We start from the raw sequence: 27,808 nt of genomic DNA, 5'->3' as shown, positions 1-27,808 counted from the left end.
AAATGTAATGTTGATCCCACACAAGTGTTTGGGTATTAAAGTACAACACAACTACTTACAAGTTATTCATTGAGAATATCTCTCAACTATGTACATTTTAATCATTTGCTTAGCATTTATCAAGAATGTATTTTCCTTCATATGAGGGCTATTCGGAAAGTAAGGAACAATAGGTCACGAAATGGAAACCACAGTGGAAATCAGAATTGTTTTATTTGCAACGGTTAGCTACTTCTCTACACAGTCGCTGCTCAGACTTAGACATCTGTTGTAGCATTGTACCAACTTTTCAATTCCATTGTTATAGAAGACAGCTGCCATTGGTTTTCGGCAATTTTCTATTCTGGACTGCAGCTCGTTGTCTGTGTCAAAATATTGTCTTCATAACCAGCAGTTCATTTGAGCAGAGATGAACCTCAGGGGTAGCCCATTAAGGCTGTATTGTGGGCGATCAAACACTTCCCATGTAAAATGCTGCAGGAGCATCTTCATTGCCCCTGTAGAGTGTGGCCAAGAATTATTGTGAAGAATGAACCACATGACAGTTATGTTATGTGGATTGCATAGCTTCAGGCGAAATCTTTCACCAGGCCCTCATACTTGGCAGGAGATGCTAAATTCTAGCCATCTTTACTTTCTCACTGTGAGCTCAGAACTGAAAAGGGGGACATGATACTATCGCCGGGCATACTAGACACAGTGCCCCATGCATATGTACAAAACTTCATCTGATTTTCACTGTATTTTCCACTTCGCGACTGATCGTTCCTTACTTTCTGAATAACCCTCGTATATGGAAGCCAAAGCATCATTTTTAGGTCTCAACTACAAAATAAGAAAAGATAGCATTTCACATGTGTCATTATAATTTTTAAACATAAAAATGTAACAAATATAATATTTTATCAATGAAATAACAAATCTTTTTTGATTACATTACATGAAGACTAAAATCATTTATAGCTACAGACTAAGTTCATAGTCATAAAAAGTATTTAGTTAGCATCTTCTGAAATTATAACATCTGAGGATAGCATAAAGAAGAATTCTTCTATTGAGAATCAGACAAGAAAAATGTACACAAGAAAGAAAATATGCAATGCAGAAAATAATTCATTTGGGACCTTGAGTTGTAAGACAAACACCAAGTCTGAAGTAGCACCTAGAACCTCTGATTCCATAAAACCAGTTTTCTGACTTTTGTTGCCCCAGATGTTGTAATTTTATCAGTTACTGATCACGTCTATTCATGTATTGATACATTGCTCCAAAGTGAAATGCATTTTTTAAACTATCACAGTTGAAGCAGTTAGAAGCTTCCAAGACAATACTATGTATTGTTTTTACATTAAGGGAGATTGCCATTGGTACTTCTCTTCATTTAATATATTTATTCCCTATATATTATCAGTATTTTTCTTTGGCACTCTAAAAAATTATTTATCATCACACACACACACACACACACACACACACACACACACACACACACACACACACACACACACACACACATACACTAGTATAAACTCTGTCTAAATATATTAACAACTACATGTATCCGCAAATGCACTTTTTTACATAGCATTAAAAATGCTGTATGTAAAATCTCTATAGAATCACAAAGAATCCCTATATCCTTTCATAAAATTTTACATACTGTAAATAAGAGACTGATTTGTACAGAAGTTACAGACATATTATCATTAGTCCTATTCCCGCATTGGTGGTGAGTATGATGTGAGGCAGTAGCTATTATTACAGGATGGTTTTTCATTTTTTATTGTATGTATAAATTCCTCTGTGTTAAATGCAACAGATTCGGCTTTGTACAGTGGTTCATCTTCTGCAAACCATTTTCCTATATCAATATCCATGAAAAAGAAACTGATTTCCTTGAGGGCTGCTTCTGGTGAGTCTACAAACCAAGAAAAGATATATATTAAACACACTCCTGATAAATGTTTCAGCAATACAATTAGAGGTTTTTTAATGTTTTTTAAGCATGTCTTCCAAACATAAATAATATACATAGTATGGCACACTCTTACATAACATTTTATGTATATGATGTTGTTATCACACTGCATGTGATCTTCATCTAGTACTGATTTTTGGCATATAATACTGTTCTAGATCTAGTGATGTGTACTTTTAACAATTTCTTTATGTGTTACATACAATATGTGGAGAAAGTTTCATTTTGGATAACAGTGCTGCATTTTGTAATTTTCATAAACCGTAGTGTATCTGCCAATGGCCTTGCCGCGGTGGTAACACCGGTTCCCATCAGATCACCGAAGTTAAGCACTGTCGAGCTGCGCTAGCACTTGGATGGGTGACCATCCAGTCTGCTGAGTGCTGATGGCAAGTGGGGTGCACTCAGCCCTTGTGAGGCAAACTGAAGAGCTACTTGATTGAGAATTGGTGGCTCTGGTCTCGTAAACTGACATACGGCCAGGAGAGCGGTGTGCTGACCACATGCCCATCAATATCTGCATCCAGTGATGCCTGTGAGCTGAGGATGACACAGCGGCCAGTCAGTACTGTTGGGCCTTCCAAGGACTGTTCAGAAGAAGTTTAGTTTTTTAGTAGTGTAGCTAGCTTTTTAGTCCTCTTAACTTTCCCTGAGTCATAAATATTAACAAGGCTTCCAAAACCATGTCCACATATTTTCCACAGACCTCTGCCAGGCCTATACACTGCACTACAAACTGTTAAACATAGTGACAAGAAGTGACATTGTTAAATAAATTTTGCAGGTTAGAGGTTTTGAAGCTGGTATGTTAAGTATAAATATACAATGATGAGCCAGACATTAAGACTACTGCCCACAATGAAATTGAATAGCACATGGCAGCAATTCAGGCATGTGACACAGTAAAAAAAAAGAATATAAGTGGAGCAGAGATGAATAGGGATTTTTTTTCTAGTGATGATATGGACTGAAAATGAGGAAATCCACTGACATAAGAGACTTTGACAAATGGCAGATTGTTATGGCCTGGTGCCTGGGAATGAGCATCTCAGGAACTATGCAGCTCATTAACTGTTCACATGCTACTATTGTGACCATCTATGGAAATTGGCTGAAGGACCACCAGTAGGCAACCAGGTGTTGCAAGATGCAGGACAGAGGCGTGCTCATTCTGTAAAGCAGGATTGGTGGCAATCTGTGATATATCTGATGACACTGTATAATTCTGGCGCTGGCAAAAGTGTTTCAGAGCACACTGTTCAGTGCACATTGTTTAACATGTAATTATACAGCAGATGATATCTACTCAATCCTATTTTGACACAATGACATCAATTATGATTGCAGAGGACATGGGTTTATCAAGATTGATCCACTGATCAATGGAAATATGTCACCTGACTGAAGGAATCATGGTTACTTACTTCACCTGGTTAATGGTAATGCCTGGATACACTGTCATCAAGGCAAATGGCTGCTCAAAACATGCATTGTGCCATAGACATGAACCAATGGGGGCAATATTATGGTATGACAGCCATTCACCTGAGCCTCCATAGGATCTATGGTAGTAACTGAAGGCACCACGACAGCTCTGAACTACGTAAGCAACATTGCAGGCGACCATCATGCCTTATTACTTAGTGCTTTCCAACATCTTCCAGCAGGATAACTATCCATCTCACACATCCACAACTGTGCTGCTGTATTTTCAGGAGCATAAAAGTGAACTCATGTTGATGCCTTGGCCACCATAGCCACCTGACCTGAACTCAAGAAACACATCTGGGATAATACTAAATACCAGCTCCTGCATACATTGGTCTGCAATTTACAGGAATTGTGTGGCCTGTGCATAGACATCTGGTGGCACATACTTCCAGAAACCTACCAAGGACTTGTTGAATCCATGCCATGCAGAATCATTTATGTTTTCTGTTCCACATATGGATCAACAAGCTATTAAGCAGGTGGCTATAATTTTTCTGGCTCATCGGATATTTTTGTTAATACAGACTATAATAAAAGATTTCAGTCTTTCTACCGGCCATAAAAATAGGAGCAACTGGAACACGGCAGATAGACACAAAAATTTAAAAATACTTTTGGGTTTCAGTAGTTTCTAGCTTTTCTGCTTCAGGATAAGGATGGAGAACAAGAAAAATAAATGATATTGGCACAGTTTTTGAAGGAAAGGAAATGTGACTTCAAAAGCTAAATGACTATAAATCAACTGTATTTAAGGGAACATTCACTTGAGAAAACTCAAATGGCCCTGAGTCACTTGAGAAAACTATAAAATTGTGAGCCAGAATGGCTTGCCATAACTTAAATTCTCCCAGTCTTCACAACAGATGGGCCCCCCTCATTTTGGGATTGGGAGGCAGATGACCTGCCTTTCCAAACCTAGACCTACCTAGCCCTCTTCCTCCCTGAGGATGTAACTAACAGTTGTGAAAGTTGTGGTAGCTTCTTGTGCATTTATATGTATCTATCAACAGAACTAAGTACTGACTAGCCATTCTGTATCATAATGTTATGATTATGAAAGTAACAATGAACCAATACCTTATAATAAAACCTAGAGTATTTTTAAAAATGAACTGTTGGGAACCAATAATACTAACATATCTAAAATTTTAAAAAATAATTATGAAAAAAATAATGAAGTGCATGAAGAAAGGAAAAGAAGTAAGGGGTTACAAAATGAAGAAATATTAAACAACAAGTACAGTATATAAGTTCACCAGACAAAACATTAGTTATCCCCTTAAAAGGACAAACTGGTCACTTTGGAGCACTGCAGATGGTGTATGACTGGTACCAGTTGATCACGTGACCCTCCATTGGTGACTCAGTGAAGTGTTGTGTACGTGCTAGTCGGCTGTCTGGTACAGCACAGTAAGAAGGGTGAATGTGGGAAATGTGACAGATTGGCAGAAAGGAGCTATTATGTTTGGATATGTCCACGACCACACTGTGAATGAAGCAGCCTGATTTGTTGGTTTATGAATAATGACTGTGCAAAATGGTGTACTACTCAACTACTCACAGATATGTAACACAGCACAAGGGCACCCATACCCAGGGCCGGAGGGGGGGAGTTACCATCAACCTATCCCCAGCTTTTCAGGGAATGGAAAAAATATAGTGCAGTCATGTGCTTTTCCTTAAAAAAAAAATATTAAAAAATCGGTATTATGCAGGTTTTTAACTGCGACAGAACTGGAACTTTTATATGGCTACTTAAAAGTCACCATTCATCTTCAAAAATATTAAAAGTACACCACACCCCAAAATCTAGCCCCCCCTTCCCCTACAAATTATCATGTGGGACCCTCGACACAGCATAATAATAGTGATCATAAAAAAATACTAACCAACATGGATCAGAGATGAGTGTCAAGCCTTGCAAATGTCAATTGATTTCCAACCCAACAGGAACTGTTGCTGTCAGTGAATATAGATCCATCTTAAATGTTTCTATGTGAACATTGTGAAGGGGACTGCATGAAATGGCCATCTTGTGTTGAGTATCTCACAACATGTCATTACTCACAATTGCACACAAAGCTGAACAGCTTCAATGGGCCAAACACAGAAATGGAAGAGTAGCTTATTAGAGAAATGCAGTGTAATCTAATGAGTTGCGATTTTGTCTCTTTACAGATGATGAGGCACCAACAGCCCTATGAGGCAACTAACCTGGTGTGTGTGGAGGGTGTAGAGTAGGCTGCAGATGGTTTTGCAATGTTTTGAAGGTTTTTTTTAATTACATTTTCTCATATTTTTCTCTTGTTTCTCAGATTAGAACCAACTTTTGCAGCACAAGTTTTGCGAGGTTACATTTTCAGAAACAACTTCTGCAGCACAAGTTTTGTGAGGATAAATTATTGTTTGGTGTTTGATAATTTAGTCTTACAAAACTTGTGCTGCAAAAGTTGTTTCTAATCTGGGGGAAATGTGCTGCAAAAGTTGTTTCTAATCTGGGGGGGAAAAAAATGAGAAAACATAACATAGTAACATATTTGTCTACATAATGCATTTACTATAGAGATTATTCACAAATTCTCTTTACAAACTTCTAGGACTTGTAGAGGGTAGTGAGTACATAATATTTTGAAGAGGAACCCATGTCTGGAAACACACAGTTTCCATTCTACGACAGTTTCAGTTCAGATGGAAAAGGGGTAGATTTTGGGAATCTGGGTGACTTTCCCAAAATCTCTCCCTTTTTCTAGACCTCTTCAGTAATTTTCCTTCACCTTTCTTCCTTCCCCTTCAACCCTTCTGTTTGAAGAAGAAGCCGCTGGCTCGGAAAGCTTGCCAGTCACAACAATCTTCTATGTGTGTGCTCTGCCGCCACTTGGGGAGTAGATTTTTTATCTCTCCAATTCAATAATTTTATCAATAATTGATTGTTTTCATTTATAACTTAAACATTACCTATTTACATTGTTGCCAAATAAAAAAAAAACAAGAGTCCAGCACATCATATGTTTAGAGCAGTACTGATTTGTTACAACAGCATATTGATGTGGCGACCAGCAACATTGTTACTGACATTGTACCTACGAACCATGTTCTGGTTTACACCCCCATCCCACCTGGAACCTCTTCAGTTTTTACTGCAACAGTCAGAACTCATGCCAGCAGATATTTCTTAGTCTCTACAGGATTCTTGTAAATTAAACTTTGCATAAGATCGCACAAGAAGTAGTCCATAGGAGTTAAATCCAGCGATCGCTGTGGCCATGCAATTGAACCACCTTGGCATATTCAACTTTCATCATATTGTCTTTTGAGATGTCTCTGAACCACACATGAGAAATGAGGTGGTGTACCATCATGCTGAAACCACATTTCCTGATGGACATTCAGTGGCACAGCTTCCAAGAATGGGTCCAATAAGCTTTGTAGGAAGATCAAGTATGCAGGACCAGTTAACCTGAGTGGAAGGAGATATGGCCCAATCACATAACTGTCCAAAATATCTGTCCACATGTTAACACCATACTGGTGCTGAAATCCCTAAACATTCATGGCACAAAGGTTTAAATCTGCCTAGACATGGCTGTTTTGCAAATTCAGAACATAGTTCCTAGTGGACTTACATTCATCTGTGAACAAAACTTGACATGGAAACATGGATGTGATAATGCAGTGCTGCAAGAATAACATGCAGTATGCAATGTGTCGTGGAAAATCGGCTGGGCCCATAATGTGTACCCTTTGTAGGTACAGATGTTCCTGGCAGATTAAAACTGATTAACTTCTCATGGTTGGGATTCACAGTAATATAATATTTCTTAAAAGACATCATAGTCGCCGTTGACTGTATAAAATATTTGTTGCTACTATTGCAATTTCGGCCTTATGGTCATTTTCAAGTAACACTGCAAAAATTACATTCTGTCAGAATATAAAACTATCTGACATCAGTACATGTTGTCGTCAAAAGGCTGCATTTTGACGACGACATGTACTCATGTCAGATAGATTTATATTCTGACAGAATGTAACTTTTGCAGTGTTACTTGAAAATGGCCATAAGGCCAAAATTGCAATAATAATAATAAATATTTTATACAGTCGATGGCGACTATGATGTCTTTTAAAGATTAAAACTGTGTGCCGGACCGAGACTCAACTCGGGACCTTTGCCTTTTGCGGGCAAGTGCTCTACTATCTGAGCTACCATGCTCACAGCTTTACTTCCGCCAGTACCTCTTCTCCTACTTTCCAAACTTCACAGAAGCTCTCCTGCGAACCTTGCAGAACTAGCACTCCTGGAAGAAAGGATATTGCAGAGACATGGCTTAGCCACAGCCTGGGGGATGTTTCCAGAATGATATTTTCACTCTGCAGTGGAGTGTGCACTTATATGCAACTTCATGGCAGATTAAAACTGTGTGCCAGACCAAGACTTGAAGTTGGGACGTCTGTCTTTCGTGGGCAAGTGCTCTACCATCTTAGCTAACCAAGCATGACTCCCACCAAGTCCTCACAGCTTTACTTCTGCCCGTACCTCGTCTCGTTGGTAGAGCACTTGCCCGCGAAAGGCAAAGGTCCCGAGTTCGAGTCTCGGTCCGGCACACTGTTTTAATCTGCCAGGAAGTCTCATATCAGTGCACACTCCACTGCAGGGTGAAAATATCATTCTGGAAACATCCCCTAGGCTGTGGCTAAGCCATTTCTCTGAAATATCCTTTCTTCCACAAGTGCTAGTTCTGCAAGGTTCGCAGGAGAGCTTCTGTGAAGTTTGGAAAGCAGAAGAAGAGGTACTGGTGGAAGTAAAGCTGTGAGGACGAGGCGTGAGTCATGGTTTGGTAGATCAGATGGTAGAGCCCTTGCCCGCGAAAGGCAAAGGTCCCAAGTTTGAGTCCCAGTCCGGCACACAGTTTTAATCTACCAGGAAGTTTCATATCACCGCACACTCCGCTGCAGAGTGAAAATCTCACTCTGGGTACAGATGTAATTGTTGCTCATGCAGAACTTCCCAGACGATACTGTGACTAACACTCATTACACACACAAAATTGTTTGAGTACTTGTTGATGGGTTCTCTTGAATGCAATGCAGTACATCATTTTCAAATTTGGGCATGCGGCATTGCTGTGGAACATTACAATACTGCCTCCTCATGTTGAAGGTAGCTGTTTCTCCGAGTCACTGCTTAGCTTAGGTAAAAAGTTTGTGGGATGGCATGATACGTTGCGGAAAACATTCATGATGCAGCCAACTATCAGCTCTTCCATTACATCGAGCTTCACCATACACAAGCAGCATGTCTGTGTATTCTGAAAACAAAGTACCGAACCATGTTTACTGTATCGGAGACATACAGGCATTGAATAGGTCTTGCAGCAAGGTAGACATTAAGTGGCATTAGGTGATGGTCTGAAGTACTGCATGTAATCCCGTCTATCCTCTTGCTGTCCGCCCCCGGTAGCCGAATGGTCAGCGTGTCGGATTGTCAATCCTCTGGGCCCAGGTTCGATTCCCGGCTGGGTTGGGGAATTTTCTCCACCCAGGGACTGGGTATTGTACTGTCTTCATCCTCATCCTATCATTTTCATCGACTGTAGGTCGCTGAAGTGGTGTCAAATTGAAAGACCGGCACCCGGCAAATGGCCTGCCCGACGGGGGGACCTAGCCAGCCGCTTAAATTAAAAAATTATCCTATTGCATACCAGGAAAAGCAACAATGTGACTTTTATCTTTCCCTCAGCAGACGTGGCTGCATTACACATCTGAACTGAAACCATTGTAGAACAGAAATGGTACTTTTCAGGACAAGGGATGCTTTTCAAAATATTCTGTACTCACTTCCCTCTACAAGTCCTAGAAGTATGTAATGGGAAGTTCCAAATACCCTGTATAACAACATGTATTACAGGCCACTGAAGATGATTCATAAATAAAAGAAGCAAAAGACATATAGTGAAAAGCAAACTGTCTTTCCATCTAGCTGCAAAGAGGGAATGTACCTCCATGAATTCTGAAGCAACTAAGGAATGACAGAAAAAAGAAAAAGGATTATATGTGGTTGATTTGTCAAGCACTGAAGTATCCTATTGCACCTCAAGCAGCACACTAAATCACCTGATCCTACCACACTGTAAAAGTCTGGGGCTATTTGGGAAAGTAGATGAAATGTAGCAGACAAGACACCTGCAGTTTCATACAGGATCCAATGATCAATGAGTCACTTCAGTGGATATGGGACACTTGAACAAACCTGCAGACTTGGTTCCTCACCAAACAGGCGATTATCAAGGCTAAAGGCAGTGTTACATGGCATTAGCAAGGCATCTTCTGGTGTGGATAATTTTTTGTCCTGAGTACTTAGTGTCAAAGAGAAAATTTCAGTGCTGAATGTGAGAACAAGTAAATTTATGAAAGAGAAACCTCAAAGACTAGCATAAATTAAGACAAGGTGAGTAATAATAGTGAAGTACACTTTAGAAAGTCAAAACACTAATTTAGGGAATGAGGACCACATGACTAATGTGGTAGAACAGGTATTCAAGTTGCTGCTGTTACCGTGAACAGCATCAGTAGTCACAGGGTAACAGAATTTCCTAGCGTACGCAGATGCTGGGAGATAGTAACACCAATATAAAATGTTAAGTAAAACTTTCAGTAAATCAGTTGATTTCTTGTCTGTAATAGGACTGTAGTATGTGGGTGTACACCTGCCTTACTATGGAGTAAAATGTCATCAATGTTGTAGGGCCAAACAAGTGTGTCAAGCTTCAGTTTATGTAATAGTTGCCTTCATATTTTCAACTTCGCTTTGACACCTGGGAAGTGAAAATACCTCTTTTGTTTTAAAAATTATTTGGATTCCTTTCTATATTTCATTTTGAGAATCGAATTTTAGGAATACTGGCCACCTTCACAAATTCCACACATGTGGCTGCCCATATGACCTAACAAATCATGAACTACATATTTTAATACTTTTATAAACACAGAAACTCAGCAAAAATATGACTAGAAATGGACAATGTCAATACTCTGAACTGATAAATAAATACAATATCTGCATTCACAATAAGAATATTAGAAACAATACTTAATGCCATATGTATGCAAATATGTTTCAGGGCATGAACTGAAGTTTATGAAAAAGCTACAACCTGATCCATGAGAAGCATTTCGAGTATCTGATAAACCATAACATCCCCTAATACTGTCAGGATGAGTGTACTGTGCTTGATAAACTTTTGTAGGTCCCATTAACTTCCTCCATTCCTGAATGGCATTCTTTCTCGCTAAAACATACACATCACAGGGACCACTGGAACAAAGCAACAGTTGCATATATTATACCTACCACATTTAAAAAATATATATGTTGAGAGCTTCCTGTTATAATCCTGTAAGAAAATGATTATGAATACAATAACTAACCTTTGCATGAATGTAATAAGGCGATGATAAAAGAATTTTTCTTTATGTTCTGCATAGAATTCTTCCACTTGTGCTTCACTTAGATGAACTCGTTTATTTCTCACAACATAAAATCCTTTGGCCAATATTTTATCTCGAATATCCTGAAACCATTCAAAGTTGTTGAAACATCATAGTGTGAGTAATCTAATACTAAAAGAAAAGAACAAAATAAAACTGATGAAGTAACTACGACTTTAGTAAAATGAATAATAATTCTGCCAGATAGGCAATCAAGTGCCTATTGATCTTCTGCGTTATGGAAAAATCTATTAGCATTTTCCTTCTCCACTCTTTTCCAACACACTGGTGGCCAATATACACAGATACTGTCACAAAAACCATTTATCTACTATTAACTTTTCTTGTTCACTTGCTTTTTATGCATCTTCTCTTATATAGATAAAAGTAAATTAATGCAGATGAATAGGAAAAAGAATCCTGTAATGTTTGAATACTCCATTAGTAGTGTAGCGCTTGACACAGTCATGTCGATTAAATATTTGGGCGTAACATTGCAGAGCGATATGAATTGGGACAAGCATGTAATGACAGTTGTGGGGAAGGCGGATAGTCGTCTTCGGTTCACTGGTAGAATTTTGGGAAGATGTGGTTCATCTGTAAAGGAGACCGCTTATAAAACACTAATACGACCTATTCTTGAGTACTGTTTGAGTGTTTGGGATCCGTGTCAGGTCGGATTGAGGGAGGACATAGAAGCAATTCAGAGGCGGGCTGCTAGATTTGTTACTGGTAGGTTTGATCATCATGCGAGTGTTACGGAAATGCTTCAGGAACTCTGGTGGGAGTCTCTAGAGTAAAAGAGGCGTTCTTTTCGTGAATCACTACTGAGGAAATTTAGAGAACCAGCATTTGAGGCTGACTGCAGTACAATTTTACTGCCACCAACTTACATTTCGCAGAAAGACCACAAAGATAAGATAAGAGAGAGTAGGGCTCGTGCAGAGGGATATAGGCAGTCATTTTTCCCTCATTCTGTTTGGGAGTGGAACAGGGAGAGAAGATGCTAGTTGTGGTACGAGGTACCCTCTACCACACACCATATGGTGGATTGTGGAGTATGTATGTAGATGTAGATCTTTGGACCTAGCTTCATACTTGCTCTGCCCCCCCCCCCCTCCTTTTTTTTCACAACTCTTCTTGCTCTTTCCCATACTACATAACCAGCCATGTCAGTTACATAACAACATCAAAAGTGGCTGCATGTATTTAGGTACGAACTTCAGCTCCACAGAAGTGCCCGAAGTCGAAACAGTCAGCTGTTATTACTTGATATGAGTCTATCACTCAGTACTTCATCTTAAAGAGACTCAACTGGGAGAAACACACTGATGATCTGCTGGAACATTTGACCTCAGCTACTGCTGCTATTAGGATCATTGCAAACTTTGGTGATAAACGTATAAGTAAATTAGCTTACTATGCCTATTTTCATTCCCTGCTTTCATATAGCATATTTTGGGGTAACTGATCATTAAAGAAAAAAGTATTAATTGGACAAAAGTGTGTAATCAGAATAATAGCTGGAGCCCAGCCAAGATCATCTTGTATTTAAGGAATTCACTTATGAAATTTGTTATTAGTAACACATCCCAGTTCAAAAGCAATGGCAATGTGCACAGTTACAACACTAGGAGAAAGGCTGATCTTCACTGCTTTGGGTCAAATCTAACTTTGGCACATAAAGGGGCGAACTATGTGTCCACAAAAGTCATTGGTCACTTATCAAATAGCATCTAATGTCTGACAGAGAGCTGTCCAACATTCAAAACAAATTTAAAACATAAAATTCTGAATGACAGCTCCTTCTTCTCAGTAGATGAATTATAAATTAGTAATCTTGCAAGGAAAAAAGTTGAATTATGGCAGGTAAAGAAACCCTCTGTTAAACTGACATGTTCCACATAATTGTGAAGTGTTGCATTGTAACCTATGGAACAAGTATTATCTTGGAAACTTCTCCTTCATGGTGAGAGTTTTCAGTAACCATTTTCATTAGCTAAATCAGTTTAAAGTCTATGTTAAAATGTAGGTCCCACTATAAATGGCTGAGTAAGTCTGTCCAAAGGATGTAGAAATGCAACAGTATACTACCGTCAATAGGACCATACGTTGTAAAGCACTGTGGTGTTCATACCCACCTTCAGGTTGATGACAGCTTTACTTTCTCAAAGGGTTGGGCCAATTAATACTTACTTCAGTGTTGGCAATATATTTGTTATAACAACAAATTTGCAGGTATACATGATTTGATTATCCACATTCAAAAGTTAAAAAATAACATGAGACCCTGCATAAAAATTTCTCAGTTCCCTTGCCACATAAAATTCCAAACTTTCGATGATATCCTTCATCATCTTCATCAGAGACTAAAACTGACTAATATCACTCGATATCATTAACAACTTAGAATTTTGTCTGAATCTGATGCGGCAAATGAACCAAGAAATGTTTATGCAAGGAATCCATCCTCCAAAACTTCATAGCAATATGAGACTAATGTGTGTACTAAAAGTTGTCCTGACATTACGTCATACTGTGGGGACATCAAAGCAAGGCTGCTAATGTCTTCAAACTACAAAAGAAGGCAATAAGACTGATATGTAGCTTGGCACCCAGAGCTCACTGTAGGCCAAGCTTTAAAAAATTACAGATTATGAACCTGCCGTCAATATTTATAACACAGTGTGTAATGCATATTAAGGAAAACTATCCGAGTTATCAACAGTATGACATGCGACACAAGAAACAAGCAGGACCTAGTTTCTTTCCAATGTAACTATAAAAAAACACGAAAGTGCTTCTTATACAAGTCCATAAAAATTTTTAATGCCATACCCCAACATATCAGGGATCTTCCAATTCAACAATTCAAAAAAAAAAGTAAAAGAATTTCTTTTTGAGCTCAGCATGTATGAAACTGATGAATTTTTAAAGGAGGCAAAGAATATGGTATGACTACACTTTGTGATCAGTTTTTATATGCTTCTATATATGAGTAAGTCTGTAATTGGCTAAATTTACTATGCAATATCAATTTGTACCAGAAGTTTCTCTGTTTTGTTTTTGTGTGAAGGTACCATAATTATTTGTGTAATATTTATATTGTGTAATATTTTTCTTGTTTTTGTAATTATTTGTGTAACATTTATACTATGTAATATTGACTTTTGTAATGCCTCAGATGATCTCTGAAGTCTCTACAACAATAAACAATCAATCAATCAATCTATGACACAAATACATGATTTATCAGGAGCAGCCACAACCTGTGGGTGACACTTGCCATGTGTTGAGTCTGTCCACAAAGTGGCATACACAATATCATTTCAGGTTTGATATTCTCATATAGCAATATAGCATGCATAATCTTCTCCCTAATGAGGATCAAGGCATCCAGCATGACTTTCACCAATACTTTCCTTGCTAGAGGTTACCAATGACCTGTGGTGGCAGGATTGTGGGTGTGATGCTTCAATTGAAATGTGTTTGCAGTGCCATCCCACTTTCCCACAATTCAAATACTATGTGCCAAATGCACATGACCCACAGTCAATGCCATTGTATAGGGAGTGATCTGGCTAATCTAAGCACACAATTTCCTCATATTACAGATACTTGTCATTAGGTCAGTAGGGGTATTGTCATCTATCAGATGTCCATCCACAATCAAACATGTGCATATGCTGCACAGGATGTCATCACTACAGACCACAGCCAGCACAATAGCTGTAAGAAAACCACCCAGTGGTATATGCATTCCTAACATGCTGCTGCCCCAGTTGAGAAGACTGCCATATCAGTACTTTCTCACATTATTGGCAAGATTGTAACCTGTTTAAAAAGTATGCCACTGATGGTTAGAGTCACACTCTAAGCTAAACTGAGACTCATCTGTGAACAAGACACTACAAGACTGTTCCTGGGGTCACTCCTTTCTCTGGGGCATTCACTTTCTTTACATAAGAGAAATGCATCTGGTAGATCACCTTTCAAATCTGATAGCCCGCAATGTGATGGGAGTTGTGCAATCCAGAGCCTGCCATGAGAATTCTGTTCAGGTTCAGTGCTGTTCTATTTGTATGTCTTTAGGCAATTAAAGCAACGCAAAGGTACTGGGTTGTATCACTTCGTCAGTCTTCCTGGTGTCACCACTCAATGCTTTCTCCTTCCTCGAAAATTCTCCACAACCATGAAATGAAACTGAGGTCGATATTCTGGTGATATTCCACAGACTGGGGCTGGTCTATATGCTGCCAGTGATTCAGCCAAATGTAATGCAATTGAAATGTATTCACAGTACCATCCCACTTTCCTACAACTCAAATACTGGGTGCCAGACACACGCAACACACAGTCAGTGCCATTGTATCTGTGACTTCTGCCCACATGAACCGTGGCCGAGACAGTATGCAATGTCATACTACTATGTTACATATTTCATGTTTTGCCTTACCAAAGTCTAGTACCTCGCACCCCCTACCCTCTCAACGAAAATATCCCTTCACTTACATACATGAGTTTAATAACTATCGGTATATCAATATAATGATTATATACTGAAATGAGCATGAAACACAGTTGTAAGTTCTGAGGCAGTGATCAGAATTTAAGGATGTAGCTTAACACAAAAAGAATGTTTGAAAGAATTAAAGAAGTTACGTAAGCTTCATTTTAGTACACAATCAGGTTAAAAAAAAAAAAAACTGGGCAGCATATTAATGTTTATTTTAAGCTTTTGGAAAAATGTGTCAGAAAAAATCCCTAGGCTGACTGAGGATTCAACCTCAAACCTCTGGATTCCATTCTGATTGTTATCCACTTAAACACTAAAGCACACAAAAAGTATATACTACGAAAACTATCACTTCTTGATGTCATACTTAATCCGTTTCCTCTGTGTCATCCAAAATCGATACTACAAACAATAGAATGTCTAGGATGGAATAACAACGATATTGAAAAGATAGACTGCTACTCACTACATACAAGAGATGCTGAGTCACAGAAAGGCACAATGAAAAGAATACTAAAAACATTTAAGCTTTGGGACAAGGTCCTTTCTCTGAAGTTCAACTTTCATTATCTACCCAATACCATGAACACACATATGGACTTGGTGCCCAGATGCAGGAGCCATGCATGTGGGGTCATTGTTGTTGTGTGAGTGTATGAGAGTTCTGCTTCTGAGGAAGGATTTTGTCTGAAACCTTACATATTTCTAGTATTCTTTTCATTATGTCCGTCTGCAACTCAATGCCTCTCCTATGTCCTAAGTAGCAATCTATCCTATCAATGAAATCAATACTACAAAGGCTAAACAGTTCCAATACAATAAAATCAGCATCTATGCTAAATGCTTCACACTCTACCAAGCACCACAGAAGGTACAGCTGGCATGTCATATCATAAACTTTCTCTTGCTACTGTCCATCACCCATCACCTGGCTTCTTAAGTACAAATCACTATAGCTTGTTAGCATGGTCTAACATGTACCAAAGAATATGAGCACATGAAATACACAGCACACTGCACTACACAGTCGTGGATTCCCAATTTTTCCAGTTCAGCATTAAGGCTTATAGTATACAGCTTATGATACTACCACAGCTTGCTGTCTCCTTTTCCTCAGTTGCCATGCTCCACTTTAATGGTGCCTGGTAGGTGTTATTCTTCCATGCCTGTCCCACTGCAATCTTTGGTACATTATTTCTTTTCTTCATCCCTTTTCGAGTTGTGTCACAATAAACATGCAAATTACTGAGTTATCAAATAATTGTCAACACTACAATTAATATGTGACTTTCACTGTAGCATAATGTAAGGAAAGGGAGAGCGGCTATATACACATACAATGGAACAAAATTCCAGGCTACAGACCTATATTGGTCAGCTCTAAAGTGTTGTCTTTCAATAGTAGACTTGCAAATGTACAAGACAGCAGTTCTCACAGTGTACATGCCACCCCCTCCCCCCCCCCTCCCCATCGACACCCCCTCCCCCACATCATATACGCATAGTAACATTCCAAACAACAACAGAAACATAGAGTATAACTGCAGTGCATAAACTATTTCTAAATCTGTCTTTCATGAATACGAGTTGATATGAAGTCCATAATAAATGGCTTGTTTGATCTTTGACCATAATGATCATACTGTTACAATAAGTCATTCGCATCAATCAGGTTTAGCTAAGGGAGGGAAATTACAGTTTCATAAAATCATAAATACTGGCTCAGTCACACTATTGAGGGACAATTTACTGGACAAACAATGGGATGGTTTTACCAAAGGCAGTTAGGAAATAAACTTCATTCCTGAAAATACTCTTACACCACTATCAGTCCGGATTTCCTTCACAACCAGTCAGGAAAAGGTACAGTAAAAGCTGAGAGAAATAGTGGATAACATTTAGATAAAAGTATCTTGTGTCAGGAATAGAACTTTATTACATGCAGAGGAATAACTGTAATCGTGACTAAATTTATGACCCTGCCACCTAAAAAACAAAAAATGTACACTAAACACAAATAAATTAAAAATTCGAAGAACAAACCAAATACAACTGAAAACATTATTACATATGAAATACATAAAATTGGTAAAGTGAACTATATTCAACTCCTAAATGGCAGTTACAGTAAGACACATGATTTTAGATTCATTGGCTTACCGTAAGTAAATCTATTAGAATTACCTCTCTTCTGGCCATAAGAATGCTTCCAACCCTGACTTGGTTCTTAGCCCCCCCCGAGTCACTTTTGTACCCAGCCAATGAATCAAAGAGTATTTCATAACCAGTAAATGAATCAAAGAGTATTTCATAAAAGAGTGAAATATGCACTTGTAAACCCCATTTTTAAAAGTGTAAACAAGCAAGTAATCACAGATTAAACAACAGTCTACCTTCTTTTCATATACTGAAAATTCTTTGAGACAACAGACCCACTTGTTGACACTAATCTATCAACAACTGCTCAGTTTGACTTCCACGCATTTGATATCATTCTAGTAGAACTAAATACAAAACATTATCCTGATTTAAGGCCTTCAAATGCCTATATTAAAAAAATTCTGCAAGCGAAGCTAAAAAGGTTTGGTGATTTTCTTATTATCAGGAGTCACAGCCATGGAGAATTGTGTATGTGATAATGATTTCTTCATTTGATGGCTACTTTATTTCCTTCTGTATAAAATATTATAATTTCAGCTTTGTAGTCACTTTCAAGTGATTTATTATTATTCTTAGTTAGACTGATGCTGAAGTCCAGGGGGTGTGCAAAATATGGAAAGACCAAAAACATAACACTTTATCATCCCTAATAAGGTGTATGAAAACTATTGGCATTCAAAACAACTTCAAATCATCTCATAATGGATAAATACAGGCCCTTTATGTTTTTCAAGAGCATCTTATACTATTCTTCCTGCAAAATAGTGCAAGTTCAGTTGTTGACAATGAAATGGAAGCGATAATACAACCTTCTCTCCAAAGGAGGTCACAAAGGCTCAATAATACTGAGCTTTGGTGACTGTCATGACTGTCATCACGTTCACAAAATCAGTTCAGGATGACACAAGCTGTGTGAATGTAGGCCCTGTCTTCCTTGAACACAGCATCACCACTGAGAACAAATATTCTACCATGGGGGTTGACTTTATTAGCCAATATGGTCACACAATCCATTGTAGTAATACAACCAATAGAGTAACCATGGGGTCTTTGCAACACAATATGGCTGCCCAAACCATCACCAAACCCCAACATGTTTCAAGCAGTCTGCACAGTAGGCTTTGGAAGGCGTATGCCAGATACAAATTTGGTCACAAGTTGCAAACAGTGTGAAACAAGACTGATCTGACCAAATGACTTTCTTCCTGTGCTCGATTGTCCAGGTTTTACAGCTTTGGTACCAAATTTTTCTGTTAAGGGCATTTGGATCATTGATCTGAGGAGTTGGAATTCCAGCTCACCCCTCAATCCCCAACTTATGGAGCTCACTTCATGTTGTTTTGGTGCTGAGAGAGTTTGTGAGTGTGATATTTAATTTTATAGTGACTTTTGCAGCTATTGTTCTCTCGCTTTTCATCAAATCCTCTCAATGTCACTTTAACTCAACACACATTTTCATCTGCGATGTGACTTAGTGGTTGGTGTTTTTCTGCTTAACATGTATGTGATGTTAATCTTTGATATTGTGCCTCTACAAAAACCAAACACTTTGACAACCTTGGCTACGGAAGCACTCTGTGAGCATCAACAACTTTGCCTCCTAAGAAGTCACTCCAACATAATACACTCACAAGTACAAGAACACTGTTCTGACCATCCCTGACACTTCCAAAGTATTGAGGGCACTGCACAGGTGCTGTCCATGTTGATATAACATCACCAACTGCAGGCTTGTCTACCACCCGCATTTATGTTCAAGCAAGCCTTTCTTGTGGTGTTTCCATATTTTTGTCCAGCCTCCATACATGTAAAGAACACCATATCCATTATTTAATCGTAGACGGACTGTCATGTTAATATTACTTATGTGGTATATCAAGTATTACGTAAATTGTTCTTGTGTAATCCTATTGACAAATTACATTCTTTCACTTCATATTCCGATATACTGAATCAGTGAGGTTCACAAGACAATTCATGTATGGTAAAATGATGAATATGGTGTTGTTGACATGTACTATTACATACAATGTAACAAATCTTGAAAAGGACAATGATTTATTTGAAAATTCTACAAAGCCAAAATTGCAAAATTGTATCCAGAAGGAAACAAAATTGTATCCAGAAGGAAATAAAACAAGTCACATAGCAAAAGCAATTTTACTTAAAAAGCTTTGGTATTAAATATATCACCCTTCCATGGACAAATTCATGTCTCCATAGCATAAAACACAGTGCCACATTAACAAATGTTAGAAGAGGAACAAAACTGAATCCAAAGTGGAGAAACATCAAATATAGGGTTCCAACAATTGGGCTGCTTCTGGCTCTTGGCAACACACTGATACTGTTGGTTAAAGCTCTGAAGAGACTGAACACCTAAGGTCATCAGTCTCTTATTTACCTCCCCCCCCCCCCCCCCCCCAGACAGAATCTGTGTACCCCATCTATCTGTGTCTAGAGTTAATCCCATGTACATGTGTGGGGATGTTTTCTAAATGTTCGCAAACTTACACCTGAGATGGGACAAGGGCACCAACCCATTATTTACCTAGTGGGATGTAGGATAACATCTAAAAAAAAAAAAAAAAAAAAAAACACATCCAGGGTGGCCAGCTTACAAGCTCTCACAGTTCATCCATGGAGTGGGTTCAATTCAGGTCAGGCTCAACTCCCCGAGTCCCAATAGTGACACTTAATGCACTCTGTTATCCAGGCAAGTCACTTGGCTTACATAAATGATTTGCCAGATATTTGAGGGCTCAACAAAACCAGTGATGTTCACTGATAAAGGGTGCAAACACATCTGTACCAGACATAGTCAATAGAGTAATTGACAACCCTTCTAAGTGGCTCACAGCAAATAGCTTAACTCTTATTTAATCTTACAGAAACTCATAGTATGCCAGTCCAGGCAGATAAAACTGTGTTTAAGGCATGATAAGCAAAACTCAATAGACATACGTAAAATGGATATACGCAATTCCTAGGAATCCAGATGGGCAACAAACTGACATGCCACCAGCATGTGGATAAGTTATCCAGAAAGCTCAGCTCTTCCTGCTTTGCATATTTTCACCCAACACTCTCCTATGAGAAAAAAGCAGCTGTGCTCAAAAAAGCAGTCGTTCTCCAAAAGTATGCTGTTATAATATTTGTAAAGTCGATAATCTAATATCTTTCAGGGAGCTTGATACTCTTATACTCACATGCTAATAAATTTACCCCTTAGAGTATTTCTGGTTAGTAAAACAGGTAAATTTAATATGAATCATGATATTCAGAATCCCTACAGTAAAAGTACAAATATTTCTGTAATGATTAAGCATCTCTGCCAATGGAGTTCTATATTGTAGTCCAAAAATCTTGAAAAAATTGCCAGAAACCAGAAAGAAAACTGGAACTCTATGAAATCAACAGTTATAATAATGCATAGTATGAAGTGATGGATAAAAATAGCAGCTGGCTAGTGTAAAAGGAATAGCATTGCTTTTTTTCCCAAAATACCTGCTCTTCTACACCTACACGGACTTCTGATAACATATCTGACTAGATTAGCAAAGGTTGTTAATATACACTCCTGGAAATTGAAATAAGAACACCGTGAATTCATTGTCCCAGGAAGGGGAAACTTTATTGACACATTCCTGAGGTCAGATACATCACATGATCACACTGACAGAACCACAGGCACATAGACACAGGCAACAGAGCATGCACAATGTCGGCACTAGTACAGTGTATATCCACCTTTCGCAGCAATGCACGCTGCTATTCTCCCATGGAGACGATTGTAGAGATGCTGGATGTAGTCCTGTGGAACGGCTTGCCATGCCATTTCCACCTGGCGCCTCAGTTGGACCAGCGTTCGTGCTGGACGTGCAGACCGCGTGAGACGACGCTTCATCCAGTCCCAAACATGCTCAATGGGGGACAGATCCGGAGATCTTGCTGGCCAGGGTAGTTGACTTACACCTTCTAGAGCACGTTGGGTGGCACGGGATACATGCGGACGTGCACTGTCCTGTTGGAACAGCAAGTTCCCTTGCCGGTCTAGGAATGGTAGAACGATGGGTTCGATGACGGTTTGGATGTACCGTGCACTATTCAGTGTCCCCTCGACGATCACCAGTGGTGTACGGCCAGTGTAGGAGATCGCTCCCCACACCATGATGCCGGGTGTTGGCCCTGTGTACCTCGGTCGTATGCAGTCCTGATTGTGGCGCTCACCTGCACGGCGCCAAACACGCATACGACCATCGTTGGCGCCAAGGCAGAAGCGACTCTCATCGCTGAAGACGACACGTCTCCATTCGTCCCTCCATTCACGCCTGTCACGACACCGCTGGAGGCGGGCTGCACGATGTTGGGGCGTGAGCGGAAGACGGCCTAACGGTGTGCGGGACCGTAGCCCAGCTTCATGGAGACGGTTGCGAATGGTCCCCGCCGATACCCCAGGAGCAACAGTGTCCCTAATTTGCTGGGAAGTGGCGGTGCGGTCCCCTACGGCACTACGTAGGATCCTACGGTCTTGGCGTGCATCCGTGCGTCGCTGCGGTCCGGTCCCAGGTCGACGGGCACGTGCACCTTCCGCCGACCACTGGCGACAACATCGATGTACTGTGGAGACCTCACGTCCCACGTGTTGAGCAATTCGGCGGTACGTCCACCCGGCCTCCCGCATGCCCACTATACGCCCTCGCTCAAAGTCCGTCAACTGCACATACGGTTCACGTCCACGCTGTCGCGGCATGCTACCAGTGTTAAAGACTGTGATGGAGCTCCGTATGCCACGGCAAACTGGCTGACACTGACGGCGGCGGTGCACAAATGCTGCGCAGCTAGCGCCATTCGACGGCCAACACCGCGGTTCCTGGTGTGTCCGCTGTGCCGTGCGTGTGATCATTGCTTGTACAGCCCTCTCGCAGTGTCCGAAGCAAGTATGGTGGGTCTGACACACCGGTGTCAATGTGTTCTTTTTTCCATTTCCAGGAGTGTACTTTAATGAAACTGGTTGTAGTGGCCACTGTTGTCAAATAACACTGAACTGAATTCCACATCCCTGACTCTCCCCTTCACCGTAGGATTTATGGAATGATATGTGTTAGAGAGTGATCATCGATGTGCTCCTCTCTACCTCTCCCCCCCCCCCCCCCCCCCCCCACCTTCACACACATCAAAACAGAATAGATAAGCAAAGCCCACAGATAACAGTGGTTTCCCATATTTTTGTGTGCATACAGACATGGCACAAGTATAAAACAGAGAAAGGTTGGACACATGGACTTAAACTCTCTCAGTTCTTATTTTCTTTGAATTCTTCGTCTACAAGAAAATTAACTACTACTTTCAGACACTTTCTCACCCAATTCAGTCTCTAAACGTTTCATTATCTGATATATTGTGTTATCTGTACAGACCAACAACTGTTAGTCTTAGCTTTTTGCGTCATAGCCACCGGCCTGTACACAGTTTCTTTACGCAATGTGCAAACCGTATCTACTTTCTTTCTCTGTATCTGCTCTCTGGCTTTCCAGTAGTTTCAACAGTCCGGCTTTCAAGGAAAAACTGATTAATTTCGACAGAAAAAAGTAGAGATGGCATTTGTGTGTTCTAGCTTGGAAATTCATTAGAATAATTATGTTATCTGTACTATACAAAATGTAAATAATAAAAACATTGTTTTCAATGTTTCTGTAACTGCAATATGGATAACACAGAAATACTTGCATTTGATTTATAAATGCAATGTTAACTCAGATTAGGCCTGTGAGTTTTAACATTTGGTTCATCATTCCCTGTGCAGTTGGATAATGAATAACTTATTTTTTAATTCAATGTGGTTAAGGATGCATGGGAGGAAAAACAAGTATGAATGATGCAGAATACATACAAACACATATGCATAGTCCTTGATACAGATGTATTTTATTTCGCTTTTGCATTATGTTAGTGCCACAGAAAGTGCGTGTATTTTTAATAGTGAGTGTTACCGGTAATCTGTAGCTTGAATGGTTTCCTGTAATTTAATAGTTTTGGCATCATATGTTCACCATTTGTCAGCCAAGGAACCATGTAGTTGTAGTTTTCAAATGTAACTGACCATATCATTAAATGACAGTTCCTGTCACTTCTATGCTTATTTGAAAATTAATACATTGAACACATTGGAACTAAACGACTGAATTACATAATAAGCCACAAGCGGAACTATATCAATCAATTAGTAACTGAGGATAAGGTATACGTTTTGCAAGATTTTCTCTTCTTTTAGAATGGACAAATTGGGTCCTTATTCTTTGCATTATGAGCATCACGTGCCTTTGGCGTGTATACGATTTTGTTACACTATACAATAATTACGTTTAACGTTAAAGAATCACTAAGTCCAAACATAACTTGTTGGGTTCTGGCACTGATGTCTTTCCCCGATACGGTGGTTCCATTGGAGTATAGAAAGGGCTAGGGTTCTACTTTGTTAATACTATCAATTCACCTGAGCACCACAACACCCCATTCACTGTAGCGGGTAGCTGTCATACGGCAAATCCTGACATTTTTACAAACGAATGTAAAGACTGGCGTTCGGTGACACCTAATATGTGCGAAGTTTTATTGAAATCCTCTGTAATAGCATTTTTACAGTAGCTAAATTATATTGCTATGTTTCTGCTGCTAATTTCATACTATTGAGGTACACACAATATGACCAGCCCTAAATATTCGCCGCAATACTTGTTGCGCCAGCAAAATTAACTGACCTGTAAGGCATAAGGAACTTTGATTACGTGTGGTTTAATTATAGCTAATGTGAGCTGTAAATTTTCTACCGCCAAATTCATCAGTGTACGGAAACAGAAAGTTTTCTGTATAAACATGTTCTCACATACAGTACTTCAACTGCAGCCCCTCGTCCTATTTAGTATTTACTACCTATTTCATTATTGGACATATTTCAATCATTCAACGACAATTTGGTTAAAATAACTTCGTCCCCGACAAGTCGATTCAAAGCTTTTCTTCACAAACACTCCGTAAAGAAACAACGAGTATCCACAGACATTGAAAACTTGCACATCCTCCAAGACCTCTTTCCCACACGCCACAACAAGTGGCATGACGGCTGACTCGGCAGTTGTGCTGTTTCCACAAGTTAGGTCAAAATTTAGGGCGACAGATTTTCAGTATAACGTCAGCTGGGATTATTTGTATGGACATTCGTGTCGTCATTCACATTATGGCACTAGGGCGACATTGGTGTTGTCATTCAGATTATGGCATTAGATCTGAGCCAAAAATCCAACAAGAAGAAGAGAAAGTATAAATGCTAGATTTAGAAGAGGATTTTAAACATAAATAGCGCAGTGGAGTCAAACAATCTTATAAAGGACGTAGCATTCGTAAACAATCAATTTTTTGAATTAATTTAGAATAACAATAATCAATTTCGAGTACTTGTAGATCTGTGATATCGTGCTCTGTTAAAAAATTCCATACTCACATCAGAAGTACAATCCTGGTTTGAGTGAAACCTGAAGCGCGATTTCTATATTTGGAATTTGGCTATTACCTGTCGTCTTTCTAATGTTTATACTATGTTCTTAAAGTAAAATTTCAGATTCCTCATGTGAAGTGTTGGATGCTATTTATGATGACCTAAAGACTCATCTAAAAGGTAATATTTTCACTCTTACACCTCACATCAGTTAAATAAGATGAAATACCGAAGTTGGTCTACACAGAATTTCGGATTTATGCTTTGTGCAAGTGCGCTGACACTGTAATACACTTGATGATTTCCTTTATTAAAAGCTGTACGGAAGGTGAAATTAAATTGCGAGCAGAAACTTCACTACTTCCTTTCTCAAATCCACTGGGCAATCACGTAAAATCATTGAAGTTGCTGTGTACTCTCACCACATAAATCAACCATCATGTGCTCATAGCAGCAATGCCAAACCTTTTTAACTAGCATCAACTTGAATGAAGAAAATTAATATGACTTAATTTCTTAAAATATTATATTGCCATTATTCATGGCACATGTCATGATATCAGTTGCTCAGTACTCACCTCATATAACGCAATCATATTACACACTACTTTGTCATTATAACTGTGCATTTACCATATAGCATAAAATTATCAATTTTTTATATTGGCTTAGGTAAAGTAATGGCAATATTTGTATCAAACTTTCACAGCTGTCTCACTTTCATGTTAAAGAAAAGCAGCAACTTTTTCTAAATATACACAAAAGAAAGCAATAAGCTTTTTTGGAAGTACACTATATTATATTTACGACTATACAGTTGCTACAAATTTTTACAAATTAACCTTTTTGTGTGCCAGTTGGACCTGCAGATCCTCCAGTCTCATAAAACTTTAACAGTTTGTTGTGTTCGTTGATATAGACATTGTGAACTCTTCCTGTTTTAGATTCTACAACATGTAAATTATAGCCAAGGGTGTTTTCGTACATGCAGTTCACAATTTCAATCAAATCTAGATATTTGCCTTTGCAGCACTTGTTTTTGTGTTTCCATAAACAAGTTCACTCCTTGTACAGTTCAATAAACTGTAAATTTTTGCTAACAACCATTTTTTGACTTTTCAGCCACTGTGAAACACACACATGAAAATGGCCATGACGCTTCGAAATTCAACCATGAGACAGCAGTCGAAAGACGCTAATTGGTGGTGGAGGATGCAAAGAAGAAGACCCTCATTAACGAGCAAACGTGTTTGTCAGATTTTCCCTTACATTGCTGCTGATTTATCAAACAAGCCTGAACATCTACAAACAAAGTTTGTCAGTTTAACCTCACCTTTGATGCAGACACTCTTTATGTTTGCGAGTATTTCGATAGTAGTGAGAATGACCACAAACGTAGACAAAGCACATCTTGTATTCACTTTGCCACAGTGTTTAAAGAAGAAAAAGAAGGTAAGATCCTGATCTGAGGAATAACCTAAAATGAGAGAAAAATTTACATGTGAAAATCTGATATTGGAAATATTGTTCCCAGAAGCTGATGATTACTTCAACTTTCTTTGGCTGCACAATGAAACTCCTAATAAGTTGTTGAAGTTAATCTGCCATCACACTGAGAAAGCGGACACAATTATGCGAAAATCTGCTTGTGTTTCGCAACGATTATCAATAAGTCTGAGATTTATGTCTACATCTACTTGGTAACTGGAGCAGATTTCGCAGATCTGAAGTTTGTATCCAGCATTGAGTTACTATCAAAATAATATATGAAGCAGTAAATGAAATATTAAAAGTCAATATTCCAGTAAGTGTTCTTATTAGTTTATTACAGCAGTTTTACATTTTTTGATTCCAAAACTAGAAACACAAAACAAGTACAAACACGTTTTTCACCTCGTTTTATACCCGTATAATCTGAATAATTTTCAACCAGCACATACATCTCAGCTTCAGGTTGACATGAACTGTCAGCTATAAAAACCTTCACTGTCAGTCATGAAAAATTTTAATAATTTTGAGTGCTTCATGTCTCACTATCAATGTTTTCGTATACTTGGCTGATGGATGTCCAGGTTGATACTGGACTGCCAACATTTATCATTATGGAACTGCAGTGGATATTCCTACTTTCTCCTTCAAAACAGATATCTCTTAGAAATTTATCACCCAATCGTCTTTGGCCACTGTCCATGCCATCTAGCTTCATGGTCCAAGCTTTTACCATCAAATCACTTTCAGTTTCTGACTTCTTAAAGTGTTTGTGCTTTCCTGTTCTTCCTGTGCACTGGTGCAGCTGATAGCAATTGTGTGGATGTTGACGTTGATGAGTGTGTTGGGATTCCTGCAACAATAAATAAATAAATACATGTACAATATATTCCTGTAATTCCGCCTGGGGTCAGTTGCCTTGCAACAGACACTGCCAGTCCCAAGCCCGGATAAAGGAGGAGGGTTGGGCATTGGGATAACAACCCAGTCCTGTAAAAATCTCTTTGTTACGAAATACAAACTTGCCTCGGATGTGGATAGATACAATGGAATACGGAAACTGCAAAGGACTAACGGTATACGATTTAGAAATTTTAATTTTGGATCTTGGAATGTTCAGAGCCTGTATAGACCAGGAACCATCCAGACTATGGTCTCAGAAATTAACCAACTGGACCTGGTGGCGGTACAA

At 39.0% G+C, this 27,808-nt stretch overlaps 1 protein-coding gene across 2 annotated transcripts; it reads right to left on the bottom strand.

The window, feature by feature from the left end:
- Nucleotides 1-52: 52 nt before the first annotated feature.
- LOC126457411 (nucleoside diphosphate kinase 6) lies at nucleotides 53-24,677 on the bottom strand. 2 transcript variants are annotated; one of them, XM_050093680.1, is made up of 4 exons: nucleotides 24,395-24,677; nucleotides 10,898-11,040; nucleotides 10,624-10,784; nucleotides 53-1,918 (listed from the first exon to the last, which is right to left on the bottom strand). In XM_050093680.1, exons 1-4 carry the CDS (start codon nucleotides 24,509-24,511, stop codon nucleotides 1,713-1,715), a joined length of 627 nt encoding a protein of 208 aa, XP_049949637.1. In that variant the 5' UTR covers nucleotides 24,512-24,677; the 3' UTR covers nucleotides 53-1,712. The 2 variants fall into 2 exon arrangements, with proteins under 2 accessions (XP_049949637.1, XP_049949638.1); XM_050093681.1 differs by lacking the exon at nucleotides 24,395-24,677 and adding an exon at nucleotides 24,130-24,372.
- Nucleotides 24,678-27,808: the final 3,131 nt, after the last annotated feature.

This window comes from Schistocerca serialis, chromosome 2 (genome assembly GCF_023864345.2).
Source record: "Schistocerca serialis cubense isolate TAMUIC-IGC-003099 chromosome 2, iqSchSeri2.2, whole genome shotgun sequence".
Taxonomy (NCBI): domain Eukaryota; kingdom Metazoa; phylum Arthropoda; class Insecta; order Orthoptera; family Acrididae; genus Schistocerca; species Schistocerca serialis.
The sequence above is the reverse complement of the archived record's forward strand: the minus strand, read 5'-3'. Positions and strand labels throughout refer to the sequence as shown.